At 39.9% G+C, this 23,847-nt stretch overlaps 1 protein-coding gene across 1 annotated transcript; it reads left to right on the top strand.

Annotated features, from left to right (window-relative positions):
• Positions 1-1,269: 1,269 nt before the first annotated feature.
• LOC110778864 (uncharacterized GPI-anchored protein At3g06035-like) lies at positions 1,270-4,704 on the top strand. The gene is made up of 3 exons (XM_021983408.2): positions 1,270-1,352; positions 1,448-1,587; positions 4,007-4,704. The coding sequence occupies exons 2-3, from the start codon at positions 1,503-1,505 to the stop codon at positions 4,498-4,500; spliced, it is 579 nt and encodes a 192-aa protein (XP_021839100.1). The 5' UTR covers positions 1,270-1,352; positions 1,448-1,502; the 3' UTR covers positions 4,501-4,704.
• Positions 4,705-23,847: the final 19,143 nt, after the last annotated feature.

Here is a 23,847-nt window from a genome sequence, read left to right as displayed (position 1 = left end):
AAGCCATGAACCCATTCAATTAATAAAATAACAAAGTATGTTAATTTAATTTCTTTTTAGGCACATTAGTCAGTATGGGAAGTAATATAAGATAACTTTTGATATTTTATACATAAATGTGATGATAAATGATGGTTAAACTAATGGCCTAGAAAAATTTAGTGCAAAAAAGGTTTAAATTAATATATTATCAAGACTCATTTTAGACCAAAAACTGTCAGACCCATTGGACCCGAGTAAGGGTCTGAAGTTTTCAAACCTAATAGATCTAGAGCGAGTCCAAATCTACGTGAAAAGTATAGGTATGGATCTCATCGCCCATCCCTACTCTCACCCACTTAAATGCTAACAATTGTTTTGTCTGATTTTAGAATTAGGTGAGTCAAATGATATATTAGTAAAACTCAAATCTTAAGACTTATGGGCTTAGAGCAACATCAGCGCCAAGTCTTCAGACTTGAATTTTGCTGAGATGGCACATGGCTCACCTAGTCTTAAGATCAGACATATCAGTTTGTGGCATTAAAGTGGGTTAGTCTTAACAAAGTCTTAAATCGAGTCTTGAAAAGCTAAGATTCAAATTAAGACTCAATATGTGAGTTAAATAAAATAATAATAATTAAGATGTTATATTATTTGAGATGTTTAAAATCAGGTCGAGGGGTGAAGAGCTAAATTTGGATGAGTCTGAAGAAGACTAGTGAAAAGCTGACATGTATATGAGAAAAGTCTTAAAATTAGACTCTCTTGATATGCCCTTATGAGTTATGACCAATATATTCAAGTTTGATTAACCAAGATATAAATAAATTGGATTACCTAATTATTGTTAATTTTAGTTCCGATCTTTCAAATAATTTAAGTATTATTATACATTCTCATAAATTGTTCAAGATCCGCACCAATCGCTTATTCGGGTAGCATGCTGAAATGCTGATCGTGTATTGAAACTTCAAAATTGCTTATATGCATGGTGACCACGTGCGGTAACATTTGTAGGACTAGTTTATACTTCTTGTGATAACGGAGTACTCCGTAATTAATAGCTAGATACTCAGTAAAAATAATAATAATAAATTAATAGCTAGATACTCTCATACTCAGTAATTGAGACGTAATTTAAAAACTCAAAAACAACATTTTGATAGTGGATAAATGTTGACATATCAGAAGTAATTCAAAAAGCCATACATCCATCCTGCATGTATGCAACGTGTATAAACCCACTTAACGTCGTCATCTTTTTAATTAATAATAATAATAATAATTCAAAACTCCAATCCTCATCCTATACTTGAAAATCATCAGAACTCAAATAACTCCGACATTGCATATCTCACTAAGCTACCTAGGTAAGTTTCCCAACTTAATTTTGTTCATTTGCTTTATTTTCATTTTCATGATAGTTAAATTATACTTTTATGTTTTTAATAATATATTGTTGCAGGTGATTTCTTTAAAAATTAGCAAATAACTGATTAATTTGGATCAATATCAAGTAAATGGCGCCTAAGAATTGCTTGTTTCTGATTGTGGTTCTCCTTCATGCTTATCTTTTGCTCCTTGTTCCAGTTCTTTGTGATGATGGTAAGTCGAGTCTTTCCTTCCTGGTGATCATGCAGTACATACGGTGAACCTTTGTTTGGATTTAGTTGTCACGTTACTGGTTCAGAAAACGTACTCTGACAACTAATTTCGGATGGGGGAGTAATAATTTTATTAAACCTTTTATTTCTTGACATGCATGCATTAACATGTGGTTAAATTCCAAAAAATGAAGTTCACTTTATCAATCCATAATACTCCCTCCGTCCCGGAATACTTGACCTGTTTTCCTTATCGGGTTGTCCCTTAATACTTGACTTGTTTCTAAAAATGGAAATATTCTAACAATATTATATTATTTCTCACTCCACCCCTATTAACCCACCTACCCCCTACTCCATACAAAAAATAATTAAAAATTCAACCCCTACTCTTCCCCAACCCCACCTCTTAACCCACCTCCCACTAACTACATTAAAATAATACCCCACTATCAACTACTACCTATTAAATTAAATAAGTCAATTTAAGTCCCTTAAACTCTGTGTCGGTCAAACCGGGTCGAGTATTCCGGGACGGAGGGAGTAATGCTTGTGAATCTATATATTATTAAATTTTCAAGTCAATTTATGACATCTCTCCCCATGTCACAATCACTTGGCAAGTGACATGACATCATAGCGCCACATCATACGCAAACATGATTGTTTATTGTGTTTTCACAAAAAAAATGTTGCCTTGAACCCCCGACCTTATATGTTAATGCTAAATCATATATAATGCATTTCATATTATTCTCAAATTGCTACTCCGTATATAAAAAATTAATAAGTAAATTTGAAATGAATAAAAAAAATCAAACTGTATGCAATATTCCGGGGCATCGCCCGGAACACTAACTACTTTTTCTTTTATTTGTTAAGTTGGACACAGTATAGTGAATACAGGAGAGTAATATTTTCGTATAGATAATTGATCTGTCTAGTCGTAGCAATACCAATTACAAACACGAAAACTAGTATTTCAATAAAGTATCAATGATAATGATGTCTTAGTTTAATGGTTAAGGTGTTTGAATCTTCCCGCCCCAATTTGTAATTTGTAATTTGTATTGCCTTGTGGCTCATTCAGGAAAAAAAAGAAACAAAAATTTCAATACAGTAATAAGAAAGGAAGTTGAAATCAATTTTGTCTAAATATAAGTATAACTTATGTAACAACTAATGTTTGGTGTGCTCAAGCTCAATTACAGATTAGATTTAAGTTTGCCGGATTACCTGTAGCTTTTTCTGTCTCTAAAGAATTGCACCATTTGACTTTTCACAGTTTTTAAGATATGACTTAAAACGTAAATATCTCAAATTTTATGCGCGTACAAGTGATAGAAAGTTGATATTCCAAAAATATATATTGAAACGAATCTAACAAGATCCTACATAATTGTATTATTTCTCATAGGGCCAATATTTTAGGTATAAATCTAGACGTCTAGCTAGCTACCTTATAGTAACTTATAAACCCACCCCTCCCCTTCGGCCCTTCCCTTCTTGCTCCCCCGCTCTTGCCCAACCATGTCCACATATCTCCAAAATCATGCGGAATTGCTGCGATATGTCATTTAACGCACTTGTGGACCTATAGTGACCGAACATCAAGGTTCGTGTGTGTATGCCCGCTTTATAGGTGATTTTTTTTCTTTTCATAAATGACTGTACTCTTTATTTGGAAGTATTGTGGCTTTCTTAAGTTTCTAGACTATCCCGTCAAAAAAAAAAAAGTTTCTAGACTATCCTTCCAATGGGAAAAAGTCCATGTTTTGTCTCATATAGATCATGAATTTTGTAGTTGTTAATTTGTCACTATGAAGTACTCTCCAAGTCTCTTTAAATGTAATCTCCTTTCCTAGTAATTTGTTTTGTAAATTTGTGCTTTAAAATTTTAAAATGTGCTTTTTGGTGGTTAAAAATACAAAATATATAGAGCAACATGCAACCGTTGTAACACCTAATTTGTTGGCCTATTGACACTTAATTGAATCAATTTTGATATTTGCAGAATTTGAAAAACTTGATATGTTTCTTATTTCCACACACATTTAATTGTTTACTCTAGCAAAAGAAACCAAGAAACAGAGGAGTCATTGTGAAAGTCAGAAGAAAAAAATGCGACTTATAAAGGGTGGGTGTACATTTTTATGAAACGAACTTCAACATAAAGTAACAAGTTCGTCTATCATACAACTTTTTTTAAGGGGAGGTCTTTATAGAACATAGGTGCCTACATGTTTTCACTTTCATAGTTGCTGTATGATCAACCCTATAATAATCACTGGTCTTTGCTTATCCGGAATTTGACCAATTGGAGGGGCAATCGATACCAATGTTTGATTTCTGATTTCCCAAAAATGAATATTCTCGAATTTTAATTGCAAGTAATTAATTTATCATGTGTAAACTTGCAGAAGAAGAGAATAATCTTCTCCAAGGTTTAAACAGCTACAGAAACTCCCTACAACTCCCATCCTTAACTAAAAACAAGCAAGCTGGGTGCTTAGCCGATGAGCTAGCCGATGAGATTAAGGATCACCCATGTGTTCAGACAGTAGCAGCCAATGCTATACCAGCTGGCACTGGAAGCCAGTTCCTGAACTACCCGAAGCTGCTCAAGAAATGCAAGATCGATCCAAATACAACAGGTAACGGCATTATTTTACCAGTTTGTGTCCGTAAACTAGTTCCTACCCTAGTCCTTACCAACTATACACGGACTGGCTATGCTCGGTACATCAATGATTCGAGGTTTACTGGAGCGGGTCTTGGGTCAGAGGACGATTGGATGGTTGTGGTGTTGACAACAAGTACTTTGGGAGGGAGTTTTGCTTCTAATGCTGTTGATGTGGTTTATGGGTTGTTTAACTATTTCTTGCCTGTTTTGGCCAGTTTCTTCTTAGTTTAGTAGCTTAGCTAGTCGGTCCAATCCATGTGTACGTATTGCAAGTATCAAGGACATGATTTTTGTTAAAAGACAATGTTGTTTGCTTTATATTAGGACAGACTAAAAATGCCGTTAACTTGGAAAACACCAACAACGCGCGTGAGCAGTTTAAGTGGAATTTGGGGGTAGAACTTGAGCAATTTAATGGTTGCTTTGGGGAACGGAGGAAGTATGTTGTGGAAAGTTGAAGAAATTCAAATATGTAGTAGTTTGTTGTGGCTATTGTCTCTAGCAATGCTCATCATCATCTTTGTTCAATTTATCCTCCAAGAAACGGCTGGTTCACCAAATATATACATGCTAACAAATGAAATATGATGAATTAAAAAGTGATATCACAAGTGCACGACGTCTGTTACAGGAAGACAAGTTTTGTTAGTTTTTGCCCAATTATATGAACTATTTCATATAAACGAAAGTTGATTTTGGTTTATAAACTACTAAAACTAAAGGAATAATATAAATCTTGAATTTATCAATGAATTAAAGGTCCAAGGGCATACGTTTGGTCCACCATGCTTATATCAATCCAAAAATACAAATCAATCCAAAAATAAATAAACTAGGTCAAGTAATTAAATTACATGTTAATTCTACGGTCAAGTTTTAACACTTTTAATTCAACATATGCAGTACGATTGCTAACATAATCAGAATTGTCTATTGCACCAAGCTCTAAAAATACGATCTTTCGATTCTAATTCTTATTAGCTAGATAATCAATCCAGGATATTGGCCAATTACATGAATTAACAATTAGGAAAAAATTAATTGGAATTACTCAAGCATAATCAAAAATTAATAAACTTAAATGCATAACAATCATGGTATAAACATGGTTTCCCTTACTTTGCCCTAGAATGTGACTACTGCTCATAACTAAATTAACAAACATAAAATTTGAAATAACAATGTGTAGACACCTACTTTTGTCCCCATTTCCGCAAGGGAAAGGTTCGATGATGAAAGCATAAAAACTCCACTTGACAACGCATCTCCTATAAAATAAACGAATCTCGATTCCCCATTTCATTTCACCCGAAATCTGCTATTTACGAAAACCTGCTAAAAATAGTAACTGCCGTAAAAGTTAGCGTCTAAAAGTGGAAAATCATAAAAGATAGAAACCTGTCAGAATTAGGTGTTGCACTCCAACATAAATCCTAAATGAGATAGAAAACTGCAAGAATCCTATTACTAATATGATTCAGAAATAAGAGTTACGTATTAATTAAAATCCTAACGAGCCTAGAGTTCGTAACGGGCCCAGACGCATTCCGTCATAAAATTGATACGCGCTAAAAGACTCGAATTAATCTCAAACTCTACGGATCTTAGGAATCCGAATCTGACTAAACAAAACTGCCCAGACCCTATTTTCAACGCTATTTCGGCGCCCAGGCCTGGGCGCTGAAAATACCTGGGTACGTCTCTTTTCCTAATTCTTTGCGGATTAGAACTCTGCAATTCTATCTTTCCACGAACTCTTCCCTATAAATAGGCCCCTAGTTTCGACGTGAAACAACACAACAACACATAATATATTCTGAGTATTGACTCTAAACCCCTTAGCCTAAGCCTCTCGCTGCGAACTGTTCACGCGTTCTGTCGCAATCGATCCATAAATCGAACAGAACGTATCCTGTCCCATAATCGAGATTCGTTAAATAAAAAGGAGAAATAGCAAAGTCAAAGTGGTTAGTTTTCTGAGAACCGTGACGCACCTCTCAAGGGTGCGTCGTAATGTGTCCCTTTTCGATGATTTAACCGCTTTCCTCGACCTTTTTATGAACTGTTAAACTAACCTAATATGATTGTTCTATCACGCCTAACAAATATAATATTTTTGGGAAATCGGATTATCATGCTAGGTCCCTTAATGTTATTTAAATCAGATAATCACGATCGAATTAGTATTATATGTTGCATATTGCTAAAATCAACTCAGATTAGTTTAATAGTTAACGCATGTCCATTCAATTATTTATGCTGAGCTAGTAAGGATATCCTGCCTCTGGAGTTATCGACGAGCGAATTACTCCTCTCGGTAGTTACAGTCCCCCGAACCCTCAATCTCTACCTTGCGGGTGTATATTGAGAGATCCCCACACCAGGGATCACAAGGGAGCCTACGGCCGTCGTGGTCAAACATAATTGCACTCCCTTTATGTCACGATAACCGGGTTTTGTCAGTTTTTCTCATTTTCGTTAAAAACTGAATGGCGACTCCTATATTACTAGTCAATTGGGTGTATACTCACAAGAAATCTAATTACACTTGATTGAATAAAAAGAATCGTCACACCCACGAGGGACAAGGTCACGCATTAGCCTCGCGCTTTTTCGACCCCCCTCACAGTGGCGACTCCGCTGGGGATAGTGAAGGAAATACTCGTGCTTGTAGGTAATCAAAATAGCCGAAGGGTGAAACGATCCTACCCCGCGTTTATTTCCCCATCAAGTTGGGACGACCTGAAAATCAGCATATTAATGTGAACGGGCAGAACCGCATAACGAATCTCGGCTCCCTCGAGAGTTGGGACTAAGGATACCTTTTTTTCGCCAATAGGGGGGTGCATACGCCGCGCATGTTTCCCACTCGGTACTTGTGCAGGTAGTACACCTATCCCGAACCCAATCGCTTGCCCATTAGGCCCCTCTCGCCTGCCTGCCCCCTTGGCTTGCACTTGCGAGTTGGCCTCTTGAGCGAAATTCGTCTGTTGAAGACACTACCTCGACCGGGGCATGTGTTGGATCTACGATAGAAGCGGTACCAAGCCAGGCGCCAATACTATCCATAGAAGCCTATCATAAACTACGTGGCATATTTAATTTTCAAATCCATGTTTGTAATGTAGTTATGTGTAGCGAAATATGTGATTGTGTGTGACAAACTATCCTAGAAAACCAATGACCTTAAAAACTGCCCAAACATTCATAGACTAATTTGCCAAAGAGTTATACCGAAACACGTGTTCCGCAAACCCGAATGATCGCCACAAAATAAGCGACGCTCAGGATGGCCCGTAACGAATTCCACAAACGCTGTTATGCGTAAAGGACGCTATTAGGCAAGCACGCAAATCGAAGTCGCATAAACAGAAAACAGAAAACGAGAACCAGCTAGGGACGCATTTTCAACGCCCCTAGCTGGGCGCCAAAATTTCTCACGCCCACTGCTGGGCGCTGAAGTTGCTGCTTGGCTTTCTGGTCAGGCGCAGCAGCCTCGGTGCCCAAGCAAAAAGAAAGTACGTAGCACAAAAAATGCTCATCAAAAGAATTGCTACGAGGGCGTAAGAAAAGCACTCGATTTCAAAAGGCGACTCGCGAAAAATTAATAACTTTTTGTGTCGTCGTTAGGCCTCATACGACGGCAATGCTCGGCACCAAAACCGAACATGCTAACAACTATGAATGTCACACGGGCAAGTGTTTCGAAAATCCAAAGAACGACCAAAAAAAAAAAAACCCCCAAAAAGTGTACCGACAAAAGAAAGAGCGAAAAGAAAACACCAATTTAGAGAGTCGAAGTCTAGACTAAGTAATGCTTGGAACTTTGAGAACCTAAACTTTAGCTTATCTTATGCCTAGGACTGGTCCTGCCACTTGGTGCCGATCAGGGAATCAACGGCTAGTGCGTCTCGAAGATACATCACCAACACTAGGTCTAGTAACTCCAAGCTCCGTCCGTCGTCCCTCATTTCAAGGATCTCCGCTTCCCCAACCTCGATTCGCACCTCCAAACATGTCCATCGAAGATTTGCGAGACCAGATGGTCCAAATGACCCAACTCATGGGCCAACTGAAAATGGAAAACGAAGCCTTAGCGGCTGCGCAAGCCAAAAATGACCTCGAAAACGAGAAGAGGATCGAAAAAATGGTCCTACAGCAAACCATGGGGAGCAAATACTTCTCCCTCGAGCCTGAACCTTTTTCTGGCAAATTACCAGAAAAGTTCAGTTCATCTGACTTACCAAAGTTCAAGGCCACGGACAACCCCCGTGATCATCTACTGAGCTTTGTGAATACCATGAACTTGAAAGGTGTGGACAAGTCCATGTACCTACCTGCCTTTCCTTTGTCCTTGGAACCTGTGCCGCTCAAATGGTACTATCACCAGGACCCTAAGCTCTTCCCCACCTGGGAAGACTTTGTCAATGTCTTCATCAAGCAATACTCGTCGAACATGGATTTCCAAGTCACCATGCGCGAGCTGGAAGTTCTCTTCCAAAAGAAAAATGAGGGTTTCACAACCTACTTTGCTAGGTGGAGGGACCAGGCGGCCCAGCTAATCAATAGGCTTCCCGAAACAGAATTGGTCCAAAAATTCATTGACAACTTGGACCCGGCTTACAGACAACACCTTAGGTACCTGGGACTCGACACTTTCAAAAGGGTTTATGATGTGGGAATAAAAATCGATGACGACCTCGCCAAAACCATACAGAGCAAACCTGCATATAAGACCAACACCTATAATCGGGGTAACACACCCCAAGCCCAAGAAGTCCATGCTGTAGAAGAGGATCCCGTCCGAAGATACACTGTAAGATGGGTCCGAGACCGAAAGTTTTCCCCACTCGGGTCAACTTTGGTACAAGCCTTTGAAAGACTAACCAATCAAGGAAAGTTGAGACCTATAGGCCCCACCCGTGACCCTCCTGTCAAAAACAAATATTGGGTCGAAGGTACTTACTGCAAATTCCATCAAGGAAATGGGCATGACACTGAAAACTGCTGGCATCTAAAACATACGATCCAGGACATGATAGAGGATGAAGTAATACCTCTCCCTAACGTTGGCAAACCCAACAACAACAAGAGCCCACTCGGCTCTTGTCACATCTCTCTCGACCAACAAGAGAATTTCGACCCCACGGTGTATATTACACCTCAAGGTGCACCACTCGCTGTGGTACCTATGGATCGAATCGAGGGGGAAGTGTGCGGTGTGTGGAACGATGATGCTGAAGATATTTACCTATCTCAAGTCTCGGGCCAGGACCTCTTCACTGAAACTTGGCCCGGGTATGCTCTCATTGACACCACCCCTCAGGAGCCCGAGGTCGACAACCTCACCCGATCCGGAAGGATATACCAACCGGATATTCACCCACCTCCTATGGACGAATCCCGGTTAGGTAAACTCCTGAGAACGGGCGGCACGCCACCGTCGCGGAAGTCATTGAAAATCCTCTCCTGAAACAACTGAAAAGAACCAAGGCTGAGATTACCATCTGGGATCTTATGTTTACTTCAAAGGAACATCGCGAAAAGCTTATTCGCTCACTTGACCTCATCTCGGTACCCACAGATATCACACCTGACTCATTGGTTAGCCATGTCAGGAGAGATGCCGGAGAAAAGGCCATAGTTTTCACTGATAAAGACTTATCCAAAGAGGGGGGTGCTCACAATGAAGCCCTTTACTTAGTGGTTGGATGCAAAGGACAAAACATCCCCCTAGCACTCGTAGATAATGGTTCGGCGGTTAATGTCTGCCCATTGCGAACCGCCCATTGCTTGGGGCTAGGAAGCGATGACTTCCAAACCTCCTCACAAGGGGTACGAGCTTATGATAACTCCCGAAGGCCTGTGTTGGGAAAAATCAACCTTACCATACAAACTGGGCCTGTGGCACGCACCACGGAGTTTCAAATAATCGACATCAAGCCCACTTTCAACCTCCTCTTGGGGCGACGTTGGCTCCATGACTTAGGAGTGTTAGATTATGATACATATGACAATTCATAAATCATGCGGAAAAAACCATTAAGCCAGGAATACATATTATTTACACATAATCATATAGCATAATTTAGATGCATACTCTTTGTTGCGTGCCTTCCCTAGCTGCGCCCGAACCGAACAAGAACAAGTCTTTAGGACTCCAAGTGTCGTCCCTCCGTAGATAGTCCACAGCACGTCCGGATCCGCCTTAAGATTGACCAACTAGAATCGCCCTTAAGGTACTATTATTTTCGGCTAAAATGGGCAAGAGTTATGGCTGATTTTTCTGCTTAAAAATCCTAGTTTTGAATACTTGAAAACTTATATATAAATAATGACCCCTAGGCCCTTATTTATAGAGGTATGGAAAAGGAATTGTAATCCTACTAGGATGTGGATTTGTTAATTAGAACTTTATTAGGACTCTAAATAACAAAGCAATTCTAATAAGATTAGGATTTTAATCTTCGCACGAATCCCAATAGAATTAGGATTTCCGGCATACGCATCGCACAAGCCGTGCACCCGCGCAGGCCTTGCGGCCCATGACAAGCGCACAGCCCATGTGCGGTGCTGCGTGCGCGCGCGCGCCCTTGGCTGGGCCTGGCCTTGCGCTGGGCCTGGTCGAGGCGTGCGTTGCGTGCGGCTCGCTGGGCGATGGCCTGGCTTCGTGCTGGGCCTTCGTCTAGCGGGCCTTGTCCGATGCTAATTCGTACGATACGCTTCCGATTAAATTCCCGATTCCGGAATTCATTTCCGATACGAACAACATTTAATATTTCCGATTCCGGAATTAATTTCCGTTTCGAACAAATATTTAATATTTCCGTTTCCGGAATTATTTTCCGATTCCGATAATATTTCCGTTTCTGACAATATTTCCGTTTCCTGCAATATTTCCGATTCCGGCAATATTTCCATTTCCGATAATATTTTCCGATACGTACCATGTTTCCGTTTCCGGCAACATCTACGACTTGGATAATATTTATATTTCCGATACGATCCATATTTCCGTTTCCGGCAATATCATCGTTTCCGGAGTATTCATTTCTTGCCTGTGACGATCTCAGCTCCCACTGAAACCAAGATCCGTCGATTCCGAATATCCATAGATGGAGTATCTAATGCCATTAAATACTTGATCCGTTTACGTACTATTTGTGTGACCCTACGGGTTCAGTCAAGAGTAAGCTGTGGATTAATATCATTAATTCCACTTGAACTGAAGCGGCCTCTAGCTAGGCATTCAGCTCACTTGATCTCACTGAATTATTAACTTGTTAATTAATACTGAACCGCATTTATTAGACTTAACATAGAATGCATACTTGGACCAAGGGCATTATTTCCTTCAGTCTCCCACTTGTCCTTAGGGACAAGTGTGCATTTCCTAATTCCTTTGTCGCTCGATGCTTGCTCTTGAACATAAGGTAAGAGTTGTCATCCTTATTATGTCCAGAGGTGTTTCTCGGTTTCAGAGTTCAACTGATCAAATAGAAAGATAATCATAGCCTATGATTCATCCGAGCACGGCCATGCATTTCACAGTTTCTAGCTCTCCGAGTGGCCTTGTACAACTTTTAAGCATCTCATCCCGATTTATGGGAGGACAATCCCAATCTTGCGATCTTGAGATTAGACTTCGTTTGATAGGTGATTACCTGAGCGTTGCCTTTATAGCCTCCTTTTACGGTGCGACGGTTGGTCAACGTCAAAGCAACCAGTTCTCAAACAAGTAATCTCAAATCACTCAGGTATTGAGGATTTAGTGTCTAATAATTTTAATGAAATTTACTTATGACAGATTTTCATCTCTTACAGTAAAGTTTCATAGGTCTTGTCCGATACTAGTCTTCCCAAAGTAAGTATCTATGCAAATGATTATGACATTGCCATGTCCACATAGTTCAAGAAACAGAACTACTAGTCATCTTGCATTCTAATCGTCTAACGTTTTCTATGCGTCCAATTTTATAGAAAACTCCGACTAGGGACCTTTTTCAACCTTTGACATTCAAGTTCACTTGATAGACATTTCTTAGTCACAGGACTGGTCCTGACAGTCTATCTTGAATATATCGTCAAATTGAAGGGACTCATCATTTAATAAACCACAAATTAAATGGAAAAATGAATTCTTTTCATTTATTGTGAATGATTAACCAATAATGTTTTACAAAGATTTAAACTCTAAAACTTTAAAACATTAAACAGAGACATCAAAGCCATTCTCCAATATGCTTGATTCCCATAGCTGCAGTGTGCGAGTTGTGCTTCGCCTGCGGCAGAGGTTTAGTTAATGGATCTGATATGTTGTCATCAGTACCAATTTTGCTTATCTCGACTTCTTTTCTTTCAACGAACTCTCGTAGAAGGTGAAATCTACGAAGTACATGCTTGACTCTCTGGTGGTGTCTAGGCTCCTTTGCCTGTGCAATAGCTCCGTTATTATCACAATACAGGGCAATTGGTCCTTTAATGGAGGGGACTACACCAAGTTCACCTATGAACTTCCTTAGCCATGTATCTTCCTTTGCTGCTTCATGTGCAGCAATGTACTCCGCTTCAGTTGTAGAATCCGCAATGGTGCTTTGCTTAGCACTTTTCCAGCTTACTGCTCCTCTGTTGAGGCAGAAAACAAACCCAGACTGTGATCTGAAATCATCTTTGTCGGTTTGGAAACTTGCGTCCGTATAGCCTTTAACAATTAATTCATCATTTCCACCATAGACCAGGAAGTCATCTTTGTGCCTTTTCAGGTACTTCAGAATATTCTTGGCAGCAGTCCAATGCGCCTCTCCTGGGTCTGACTGGTATCTGCTCGTAGCACTGAGTGCGTACGCAACATCCGGGCGTGTACATATCATAGCATACATTATTGAACCAATCAATGATGCATATGGAATCCCATTCATTCGTCTACGCTCATCAAGTGTTTTTGGGCACTGAGTCTTGCTTAGAGTCATTCCATGAGACATGGGTAGGTAGCCTCGCTTGGAGTCCGCCATCTTGAACCTATCAAGCACCTTATTGATATAAGTGCTTTGACTAAGTCCAATCATCGTTTTAGATCTATCTCTGTAAATCTTGATGCCCAATATGTACTGTGCTTCTCCTAGATCTTTCATCGAAAAACATTTCCCAAGCCAAATCTTGACAGAGTTCAACATAGGAATGTCATTTCCGATAAGTAATATGTCGTCGACATATAATACTAGGAAAGCAATTTTGCTCCCACTGACCTTCTTGTATACACAAGATTCGTCTGCGTTCTTGATGAAACCAAAGTCACTGACTGCTTCATCAAAACGTATATTCCAGCTCCTGGATGCCTGCTTCAATCCGTAGATTGACTTCTTTAGCTTGCATACCTTTTTAGCATTCTTTGGATCCTCAAAACCTTCAAGCTGTGTCATAAACACAGTTTCTGTTAAAACGCCGTTTAAGAAAGCAGTTTTGACATCCATCTGCCATATTTCGTAATCGTAATATGCAGCGATTGCTAACATTATCCGAATAGACTTTAGCATTGCAACTGGTGAAAAGGTTTCATCATAATCCACACCGTGGACTTGCCTGTAACCTTTTGCAACCAATCTAGCTTTGAAAACTTCAAGTTTCCCATCCTTGTCCTTTTTCAGTTTGAAAACCCATTTGCTTCCAATGGCTTGGTAGCCATCTGGCAAATCGACCAAATCCCATACTTGGTTTTCAGACATGGAGTCTAATTCAGATTGCATGGCTTCTTGCCACTGCTTGGAGCTAGGGCTCGTCATAGCTTGTTTGTAAGTCGCAGGTTCATCACTTTCAAGTAATAGAACGTCATAGCTCTCGTTCGTCAAAATACCTAAGTACCTTTCCGGTTGAGATCTATATCTTTGCGATCTACGCGGGGTAACATTTCTAGATTGACCATGATTCTCACCAGATTCTTCTAAAGATCTCTGAGTTTCATCCTGAATGTCATCTTGAGCATTCTCTAGAGTTTGTTGTTCGACTCGAATTTCTTCGAGGTCTACTTTTCTCCCACTTGTCATTTTGGAAATGTGATCTTTCTCCAAAAAGACACCATCTCGAGCAACAAACACTTTGTTCTCAGATGTATTGTAGAAGTAATACCCCTTTGTTTCCTTTGGATAGCCCACAAGGATACATTTATCAGATTTTGGATGAAGTTTGTCTGAAATTAATCGTTTGACGTATACTTCACATCCCCAAATCTTAAGAAAAGACACATTTGGAGGCTTTCCAAACCATAATTCGTATGGAGTCTTTTCGACAGCTTTAGACGGAGCTCTATTTATAGTGAGTGCAGCTGTATTTAGTGCATGTCCCCAAAATTCTAATGGAAGTTCGGCCTGACCCATCATTGACCTGACCATGTCTAGCAAGGTTCTGTTCCTCCGTTCCGACACACCGTTCCATTGTGGTGTTCCAGGAGGAGTCAATTCTGATAGAATTCCACATTCTTTCAGATGGTCATCAAATTCATAGCTCAGATATTCACCGCCTCTATCAGACCGCAGTGCCTTTATCTTCTTGCCTAATTGATTCTCTACTTCACTCTGAAATTCCTTGAATTTGTCAAAGGATTCAGACTTATGCTTCATTAGGTAGACATAACCATACCTACTGAAGTCATCAGTGAAAGTGATAAAGTAGCTGAAACCACCTCTAGCATTTGTACTCATTGGTCCACATACATCTGTATGGATTAAACCCAATAGTTCATTTGCTCTTTCTCCAACTTTAGAGAAAGGTTGCTTTGTCATTTTGCCAAGTAAACATGATTCGCATTTACCATAATCCTCTAAGTCAAATGGTTCTAGAATTCCTTCCTTTTGAAGTCTTTCTAAGCGTTTCAAGTTTATATGGCCTAATCGACAATGCCACAGATAGGTGAGATCTGAATAATCCTTTTTGGCCTTTTTGGTATTTATGTTATATACTTGTTTGTCATGATCTAATAAATAAAGTCCATTGACTAATCTAGCAGATCCATAAAACATCTCTTTAAAATAAAACGAACAACTATTGTCTTTTATTAAAAAGGAAAATCCCTTAGCATCTAGGCAAGAAACTGAAATGATGTTTTTAGTAAGACTTGGAACATGGAAACAATCTTCCAGTTCCAAAACTAGCCCGGAGGGCAACAACAAAAAGTAAGTTCCTACAGCTAATGCAGCAATCCGTGCTCCATTTCCCACTCGTAGGTCGACTTCACCCTTGCTTAACTTTCTACTTCTTCTTAGTCCCTGTGGATTGGAACATAAGTGTGAGCCACAACCTGTATCTAATACCCAAGAAGTTGAATTAGCAAGTATATAGTCTATAACGAAAATACCTGAAGATGGAACGACTGTTCCGTTCTTCTGATCTTCCTTTAGCTTCAAGCAATCTCTCTTCCAATGCCCCTTCTTCTTGCAGTAGAAGCATTCGGATTCAGAAGTGGGTTGACTGACCTTCCTCTTTACAGATTTGGCGCCAGTTTGCTTAGTTGGGCTGGCCTTGTCGCCACCTTTCTTAGCATTCCTCTTCTTTCCAGATTTCTTGAACTTGCCCCCACGCACCATAAGCACATCCTGCTTATCACTTTTGAGCGTCTTTTCAGCGGTCTTCAGCATACCGTGAAGCTCAGTGAGCGTTTTGTCCAGACTATTCATACTGTAGTTCAGTTTGAACTGATCATACCCGCTATGAAGAGAATGGAGGATGGTGTCTATAGCCATTTCCTGAGAAAATTGCTGTTCCAGCCGACTCATATTCTCAATGAGTCCAATCATTTTGAGAACATGTGGACTTACGGGCTCGCCTTTCTTAAGCTTGGTCTCAAGAATTTGCCTATGAGTCTCGAATCTTTCGACTCGAGCCAGATCTTGGAACATGTTCTTCAACTCACTGATGATTGTGAAAGCATCTGAGTTGATGAACGTTTTCTGCAGATCCGCACTCATGGTGGCGAGCATTAGACATTTCACATCCTTGTTGGCATCAATCCAACGATTGAGGGCTGCCTGGGTGACCCCGTCGCCTGCGGCTTCGGGCATCGCCTCATCTAGGACATACTCCTTTTCTTCCTGCATAAGAACTATTTGCAAGTTCCTTTTCCAGTCAAGGAAGTTTTTCCCGTTCAACTTCTCCTTTTCGAGAATTGATCGAATGTTGAATGAATTGTTGTTTGCCATATTAAAAACTACAATTGAAAAGAATAAACAAATAAATAACCATTCACAGTTTCTCTTAATAAACTTAAATCCTAGCATACATGCATAATTCAATGTTTATTAAGCATTTTATTCAAGTTATGTGTTCCGGCAGGTGTGAATAAAATGATTCCAAGATCCTAAAATCATTGAAGAAATAAGCACAGTTTGTCGACTTAATCCTAAAACATCTTAGGTAAGCAAAAGCCTTTTGCTAATAGTCTAGAAACTATTCTTGGTTGATAGGTACGTCTAAGAACTTATTAGGTAAACCTATCGATTTTGCCACGACATAAAAGGACTCCTTACTTATATCGTTGAGTTTCACCAAAACTAACATGTACTCACAATTATTTGTGTACCTTGCCCCTTTAGGACCAATAAGTAACACCTCGCTGAGCGAAAACTATTACTAGATTGATGTAAAGGATATCCAAGCAAGTGTATATTTTGGCATGGCACCTTTTAACTCAATTTTTAAGTTTGGAACTTAAGGCTCTTACTATGTTGGTTAGATTTTAAGTGAACTAAAATCCTTAATCATGCAACATAATCAAGCCACAATCTTATGCATAATTAAGACATATTTAAAGCAATAAATAACTTAAAGCATGCATAAGATAAATGTGATCTAGTATGGCCCGACTTCATCTTGAAGCTTTGACTTCAAAGTCTGTCTTGAAAATCTCCGTGGGAGGCACCATTTTCTTCAAATAGGATAAGCTATAATTAAAACTAATTACAACTATTTGATGGTACGCAGACCATATTTGAATTTGAAAAACAACTTTGGTACTTTAGACCAATTACATTCAAATTAATGGTACGCAGACCATATTTTCTATCCTATTTGGGCCATACTAGTCACTTCATAACCTGCAAAACAGTACATATACAATATATACCATTCACCCATTCATTATCATGAATGGCCCACATAGCTGGTTAGTTAAAAGACATTATGCATCACGTAAACATTTGCAGCAATTAATCAAGGGCACCAATAATCTACCAATTATTCAGTCCTTATTAATTCTAATCAAGTTGTTTTAACCTTAAGGATTTGTAGACCTAATCAAGAGTTTATGACTAAAAGGGCTCCCACTTAAACCAATAAATTCATATGCTTTACTAATTTTAAACATAAAAATGTATTTCTAGTCTAACCGGAAACATACAAATTTAATTAAAATTTAAAGCTCATATAAATTTATAATTGAATCCAAAAAGTTTAATTTAATTTCAGTCGTATTTAAATTAATTCATGATTTTAATTTTAGTAAAATAATTAGAATAAATAAAATTTATTATAATTACAATATTCAAAATTAAAATCCAAGAAAATAATTTAAATTATTAATTTTAAAATTAATTAAAATTACGTAAACTGAAAATTTCAAATTAAACATTCAAAACGATCTAATCGCAACGCAAACACCCTACGCATCGCACGCCCATGGGCCACACGCACACAGCCATCGCTGGCCATGTGCGCGCAGCCCATGCGCTCGTCGCATAGCTCCTGCATCTTCCATCGCAAGCCATCGCACAAGTGGTGCTCGCTGCGCGCGCGCCAGCGCTCGACGCACGCGAGCCATCGCTCGCTGTGCGCGCTCGCCAGCGCTTGCTGCGCGCGCTCCAGCGCTTGATGCACGCGAGCTATCGCTCGCCGTGCGCGAGCAATTGCGCGCGATCAACGCTGGGCGCAGCGCTCGTGGCACGCGAGCTTGCGCTCGCTGCGCGCGAGGCTGCGCGCGCTTGCGCGAGGCAGTGCGCGTTGTGGCGCAGCTCGCTTGCTGCCCACACGCGACTGCCATGCCTTGCCTTCGCCCATGCCCATTCATCCATAGCTCGTGGCCCACGACACAAGGCAGGGCTGCTGCCTTGTGCTCGTGCACCATGCCCCTGCTCATTGCATTCGTGCCGCACGGGCGACGAGCTCCCTTGCTCGTCGTCGCATGCCCGCACTATACAACACCCCTTAAGGGTAACACGAAGCGTCCATTGCTTTGTGCGTGCAAGTTATATGAACGAATCGCATAAAAATTTAAAATTTATATTTAAAATTAATGACAAATTAATAAATAATATTAATTTCATAATTTTAGGGCGAAAAATCGAAAATTTATTATTCAATTGATTTCCGATTATCATGGATTCAAGCCTAGGTCATAAAAATTTAAAATTTATCATAAATTTACAATTTTTATGGTGGTTTTTAATCATAGGTTTCTAATTAAATTATAATTAATTATGAAAATCAAATTAATTCTAAATTATTCTAATTTTCAACAAATTAATCATAATTACAAATTAGATTGCATAATTAACAAGGCTAGGCATTCAAACTTGTTAAACATATACAGTAGGTCAATCAAAAATTCAAGATTTATCAACAAGAATCGCAAATATTTAATTTAACATCTTAAATTTATGAAATTTTGCATTCGAAAAACTAAAACCTTCGAAAAGTCATAGTTAGGCTTCGAATTTTAGAATGCCTTTTACATGCGGAATTGACACAAAAATCACTCGATTTGGATGAGTAACGAAGAAACTGCCGAAAAACTGCGTACGTATAATTAAATAAACGCAATTTGCAATTAATTAACAATTACGAAAATTAATCACCCCTTTTAATTCTTGCAAATTTGTAATATTTAACCATGTTCATGCAATTTAGATTATGAAAATAATAATAGGCTCGTGATACCACTGTTAGGTTATGATACATATGACAATTCATAAATCATGCGGAAAAAACTATTAAGCCAGGAATACATATTATTTACACATAATCATATAGCATAATTTAGATGCATACTCTTTGTTGCGTGCCTTCCCTAGCTGCGCCCGAACCGAACAAGAACAAGTCTTTAGGACTCCAAGTGTCGTCCCTCCGTAGATAGTCCACAGCACGTCCGGATCCGCCTTAAGATTGACCAACTAGAATCGCCCTTAAGGTACTATTATTTTCGGCTAAAATGGGCAAGAGTTATGGCTGATTTTTCTGCTTAAAAATCCTAGTTTTGAATACTTGAAAACTTATATATAAATAATGACCCCTAGGCCCTTATTTATAGAGGTATGGAAAAGGAATTGTAATCCTACTAGGATGTGGATTTGTTAATTAGAACTTTATTAGGACTCTAAATAACAAAGCAATTCTAATAAGATTAGGATTTTAATCTTCGCACGAATCCCAATAGAATTAGGATTTCCGGCATACGCATCGCACAAGCCGTGCACCCGCGCAGGCCTTGCGGCCCACGACAAGCGCACAGCCCATGTGCGGTGCTGCGTGCGCGCGCGCGCCCTTGGCTGGGCCTGGCCTTGCGCTGGGCCTGGTCGAGGCGTGCGTTGCGTGCGGCTCGCTGGGCGATGGCCTGGCTTCGTGCTGGGCCTTCGTCTAGCGGGCCTCGTCCGATGCTAATTCGTACGATACGCTTCCGATTAAATTCCCGATTCCGGAATTCATTTCCGATACGAACAACATTTAATATTTCCGATTCCGGAATTAATTTCCGTTTCGAACAAATATTTAATATTTCCGTTTCCGGAATTATTTTCCGATTCCGATAATATTTCCGTTTCTGACAATATTTCCGTTTCCTGCAATATTTCCGATTCCGGCAATATTTCCATTTCCGATAATATTTTCCGATACGTACCATGTTTCCGTTTCCGGCAACATCTACGACTTGGATAATATTTATATTTCCGATACGATCCATATTTCTGTTTCCGGCAATATCATCGTTTCCGGAGTATTCATTTCTTGCCTGTGACGATCTCAGCTCCCAATGTAACCAAGATCCGTCGATTCCGAATATCCATAGATGGAGTATCTAATGCCATTAAATACTTGATCCGTTTACGTACTATTTGTGTGACCCTACGGGTTCAGTCAAGAGTAAGCTGTGGATTAATATCATTAATTCCACTTGAACTGAAGCGGCCTCTAGCTAGGCATTCAGCTCACTTGATCTCACTGAATTATTAACTTGTTAATTAATACTGAACCGCATTTATTAGACTTAACATAGAATGCATACTTGGACCAAGGGCATTATTTCCTTCAAGGAGGTGTGGCTTCAACCTTGCACCAAATGGTTAAACTTAACCATAACGGGGTAATACTAGAAATCCGCGCCCTTCCTTTCGACGTCAGTTGTACTATGGTTGGAACGGCCGAAACTGCAGATGACCTTTATGGGTTTCAAATGGAAGAAGCAATCCAGTTTATCGAAGATTATGATTCAGCATTCCTAGACCCGCATGCATCCCGAGTCATCCCTAGAATGCTGTTGGCTCAAGGTTATTTCCCAGGAACCCCATTGGGCATAAGGAAGAAGGAATGCACATTCCATCCTTCTCCCGACAAATATACTCCCTTTGGCTTAGGTTATGAACCAACGGAGGAAGATATTGCTGACCGCCTATCTAGGCTACGCCTTAACAAAGCCAAACAAACCACCCTCCTTCCCCCATATCAAAGGACCCTTAACGGGATGTTTGTTCGGGAAGGAGAAGAACACCCATGTTGTGATTTCCCTAAACCCTTCGTTCAGGATGGCTTGCTAAAACCCGGATTTGAGATTTTCCATGACTGCCACACCTTGGATGAGGCACCCCACCTCACCAAGACTAAAAGAGCTGAAATATTGGACAACCAGGCTCTATGGACATTGTTTAACGAATCGAGGCCTATGGAGAACGAGACTGTGATGACTACCCTAGCTTTACAAGATGAAGGTTTTGATCCAACCCGGTTAATCTCTCCTACATCAACACTAGAAGAGGTCGGGAACGGATGGGTGACGACATATCAGTGGGTTAACGCAAAAGGAATAGGATTCAAGATGAGTACCGGTGAAGGACCGAAGTTTTATGAGACTAAACCCCATGCTTGAGCCATATAGAGCACCATTAGTAGTTCTTTAGATTGATAGAAAAAAATAGTAGAGACTTTAGATGGTCCTAAGGCCCTTTAGAATATGGGTCAGTTTTATTTCAGTGTGTTTTCCTTACTTTCCAAATCAATAAAGGCGTAATATTTCTCCTAAAATTTTTATTCTAACACTAAATAAACACCAAATGTACTTGCAAAATAAAAAAAATAAAGAAGCGGCCCACTATAGGCCCAACAAACAAAGCCCACTCGGTTTTGAAATAATGCCATGTGAACTAGTTCCCGAAACCCACAAAATAAACCACACTATCTCATCCTCAAAACCTAAAAAGCCAACCAATGTCATCATGAGAGCCAATCCATGCAACCCAAAATAAAAAAGAAATCAAAAATTTAAAACAAATGCAAATGTTACCATAAAAATAAATTCATAAAACATAGAATCCACCAACAGCTGTTTCACATAGATTCCATCATACCCTCCACAAAGATCTTCATAAGTTCCGCACCCTAACTCCATTTTCAAAACTGTTTTGAGTCACCAATAGAAAAAATTAATCTGGACAAAAATGCGTTTCACGCTAACAGTCAAAAAAGCCTCCAAAATAGCCTCAAAATTAACTTTAACTACGAAGCAAAATATCAAGGCACAAAAAACGAAATAGAAATAAACGCAAGAACATGTGAAGAAAAAACGTCAAAATTGACCGCCCAAGTTATTTTCAGCGCCCAGGGCTGGGCGCCGAAATTTCTGACGCCCCAGCCTGGGCGTTGAAACTCTCTGCCTGCCAAAAGTTTTCCTTTTTCCGAAAAGTGCTCGTCATTTTATCCGCACACAACGGAAAAATAACGAACACTTGGGGGGTACAGTACGTATCCAAATAGGTTTACCAACAAATTGGTCGAATTTTACGCAACCTATGGAAAACGGCAGATGAAAATAATGGCAAATACTTCACTCATTTGACCGATTAAGTAATATGTTTCCACTCCGGGACATATCTACCGAAATCCGGCATACTAGAACTGATTCTAAAGCTAAGAACTACGCGCGACCTGATTCTAACAAGATACGTAGGCAATCCTTACCAAGGCTTCGGTCCAAATAATAATAAAAAAATTATATTCTTTGTGTAAAAAAGTGTTAGACATATAAACAAAATTGAATGGAAACTAAAAATACGCCTTTATTAAAATATAATAAGAAGGAAAACAAAGTGCTAGGAATAAAAACAAACACAACTGAAATAAATAGAGGGCACCTACACCCTAGCAAAGAACTACACTACTCTAGTTCTTCCGGATCATCAAATAAAGTCTTGAAGAGAGCAACGTTCGCAGGATCCACCCCCAAAGTCTTCTGCGCTGCCCCAATATCAATCTCCATAAGAACTGGCTCCTGGACACTAACTTCCAAAGATGCTAAAGCTTTAGAAACATTCTCAGTTATAGCCCGCTCAGCCTCAAGGGCACAAACAGTGGTGGGAGAAGGATTACTATCATCAACTGGACTAGCCACTGGCGGCTGAGCCTTCCTAACCCATACATTGTTCCGGCGACGATCTCCGCGAGAGCTTGCATTTCTTTTAACAACAGCAGGCCCCTTCATGTTAGGCATCTTTTTAGGCCTGACACTGGAACGGGGAAGAACTTCCTTTCGCTTTCGATCAGGACGAGCTTTCACAGTCTTAAAACTATAGGTACGAGGTCTGACGGAATCAGGACCCTCATACTTAACACGAATACGAGGTATCAAAAGCTCAGCCGGCTCCCCATTTTGAGCCTAGGTCCTCACATCCTTGTCATCGGAACTCATCCACAACTTATAGTTTTCAGAAAGACCCACAAACCCATTTGTAGCTACAGCCCAACGCAAGAGACCATCATAATACCTAGCCCACGCTAAGACCCGTGTTTGAGCAAAGGTCGCTACCTTAGGTGGTACCGTATCAGAAAAGGGGATAGTCTGCCTTAAACCATATTGACGCATGACTCGGTAAGGGAAAATATAAATGGGACAAGATAGCCCCAACAAAGAAATATAAACCGATACATCAGACCCCCCTGTCATAGTAGTCAAACCCCACCATGGTACCACCCACTTAATAGAACAAATGCCATAAGTAAAAAAGGAGGTCCATTCGGCCTCGTCCTGGCCTTGGTGCAAGTATTTTCGGTTACCCAAAGCTATAGGGCGATAATGTTTAGGATCGGCAGGAGCTTCCAAAAGTCTAAGCCGTTCCGCAAGCCAAATCTGCAAAAACAGGTACGATCGAATCAAAAGAATGAAAAGAAAGAAAAAAGGTTCCTGGGGCGCAGTTTCAACGCCCAGGACCAGGCGCCGATTATTCCAGCGCCCAGCCCTGGGCGCTGTAACTCAGTCCCAGGCGAAAAGAAATATATAAAAGTGGCGTATGTGTGCGCAAAGAAAAAAATAGATTACCTGCAGTAATAGGGGGC

The sequence above is a fragment of the Spinacia oleracea genome, chromosome 4 (genome assembly GCF_020520425.1).
Source record: "Spinacia oleracea cultivar Varoflay chromosome 4, BTI_SOV_V1, whole genome shotgun sequence".
NCBI classification, from domain to species: domain Eukaryota; kingdom Viridiplantae; phylum Streptophyta; class Magnoliopsida; order Caryophyllales; family Amaranthaceae; genus Spinacia; species Spinacia oleracea.
Note: the sequence above shows the minus strand (reverse complement) of the source record. Positions and strands in the feature narration are given on the sequence as shown.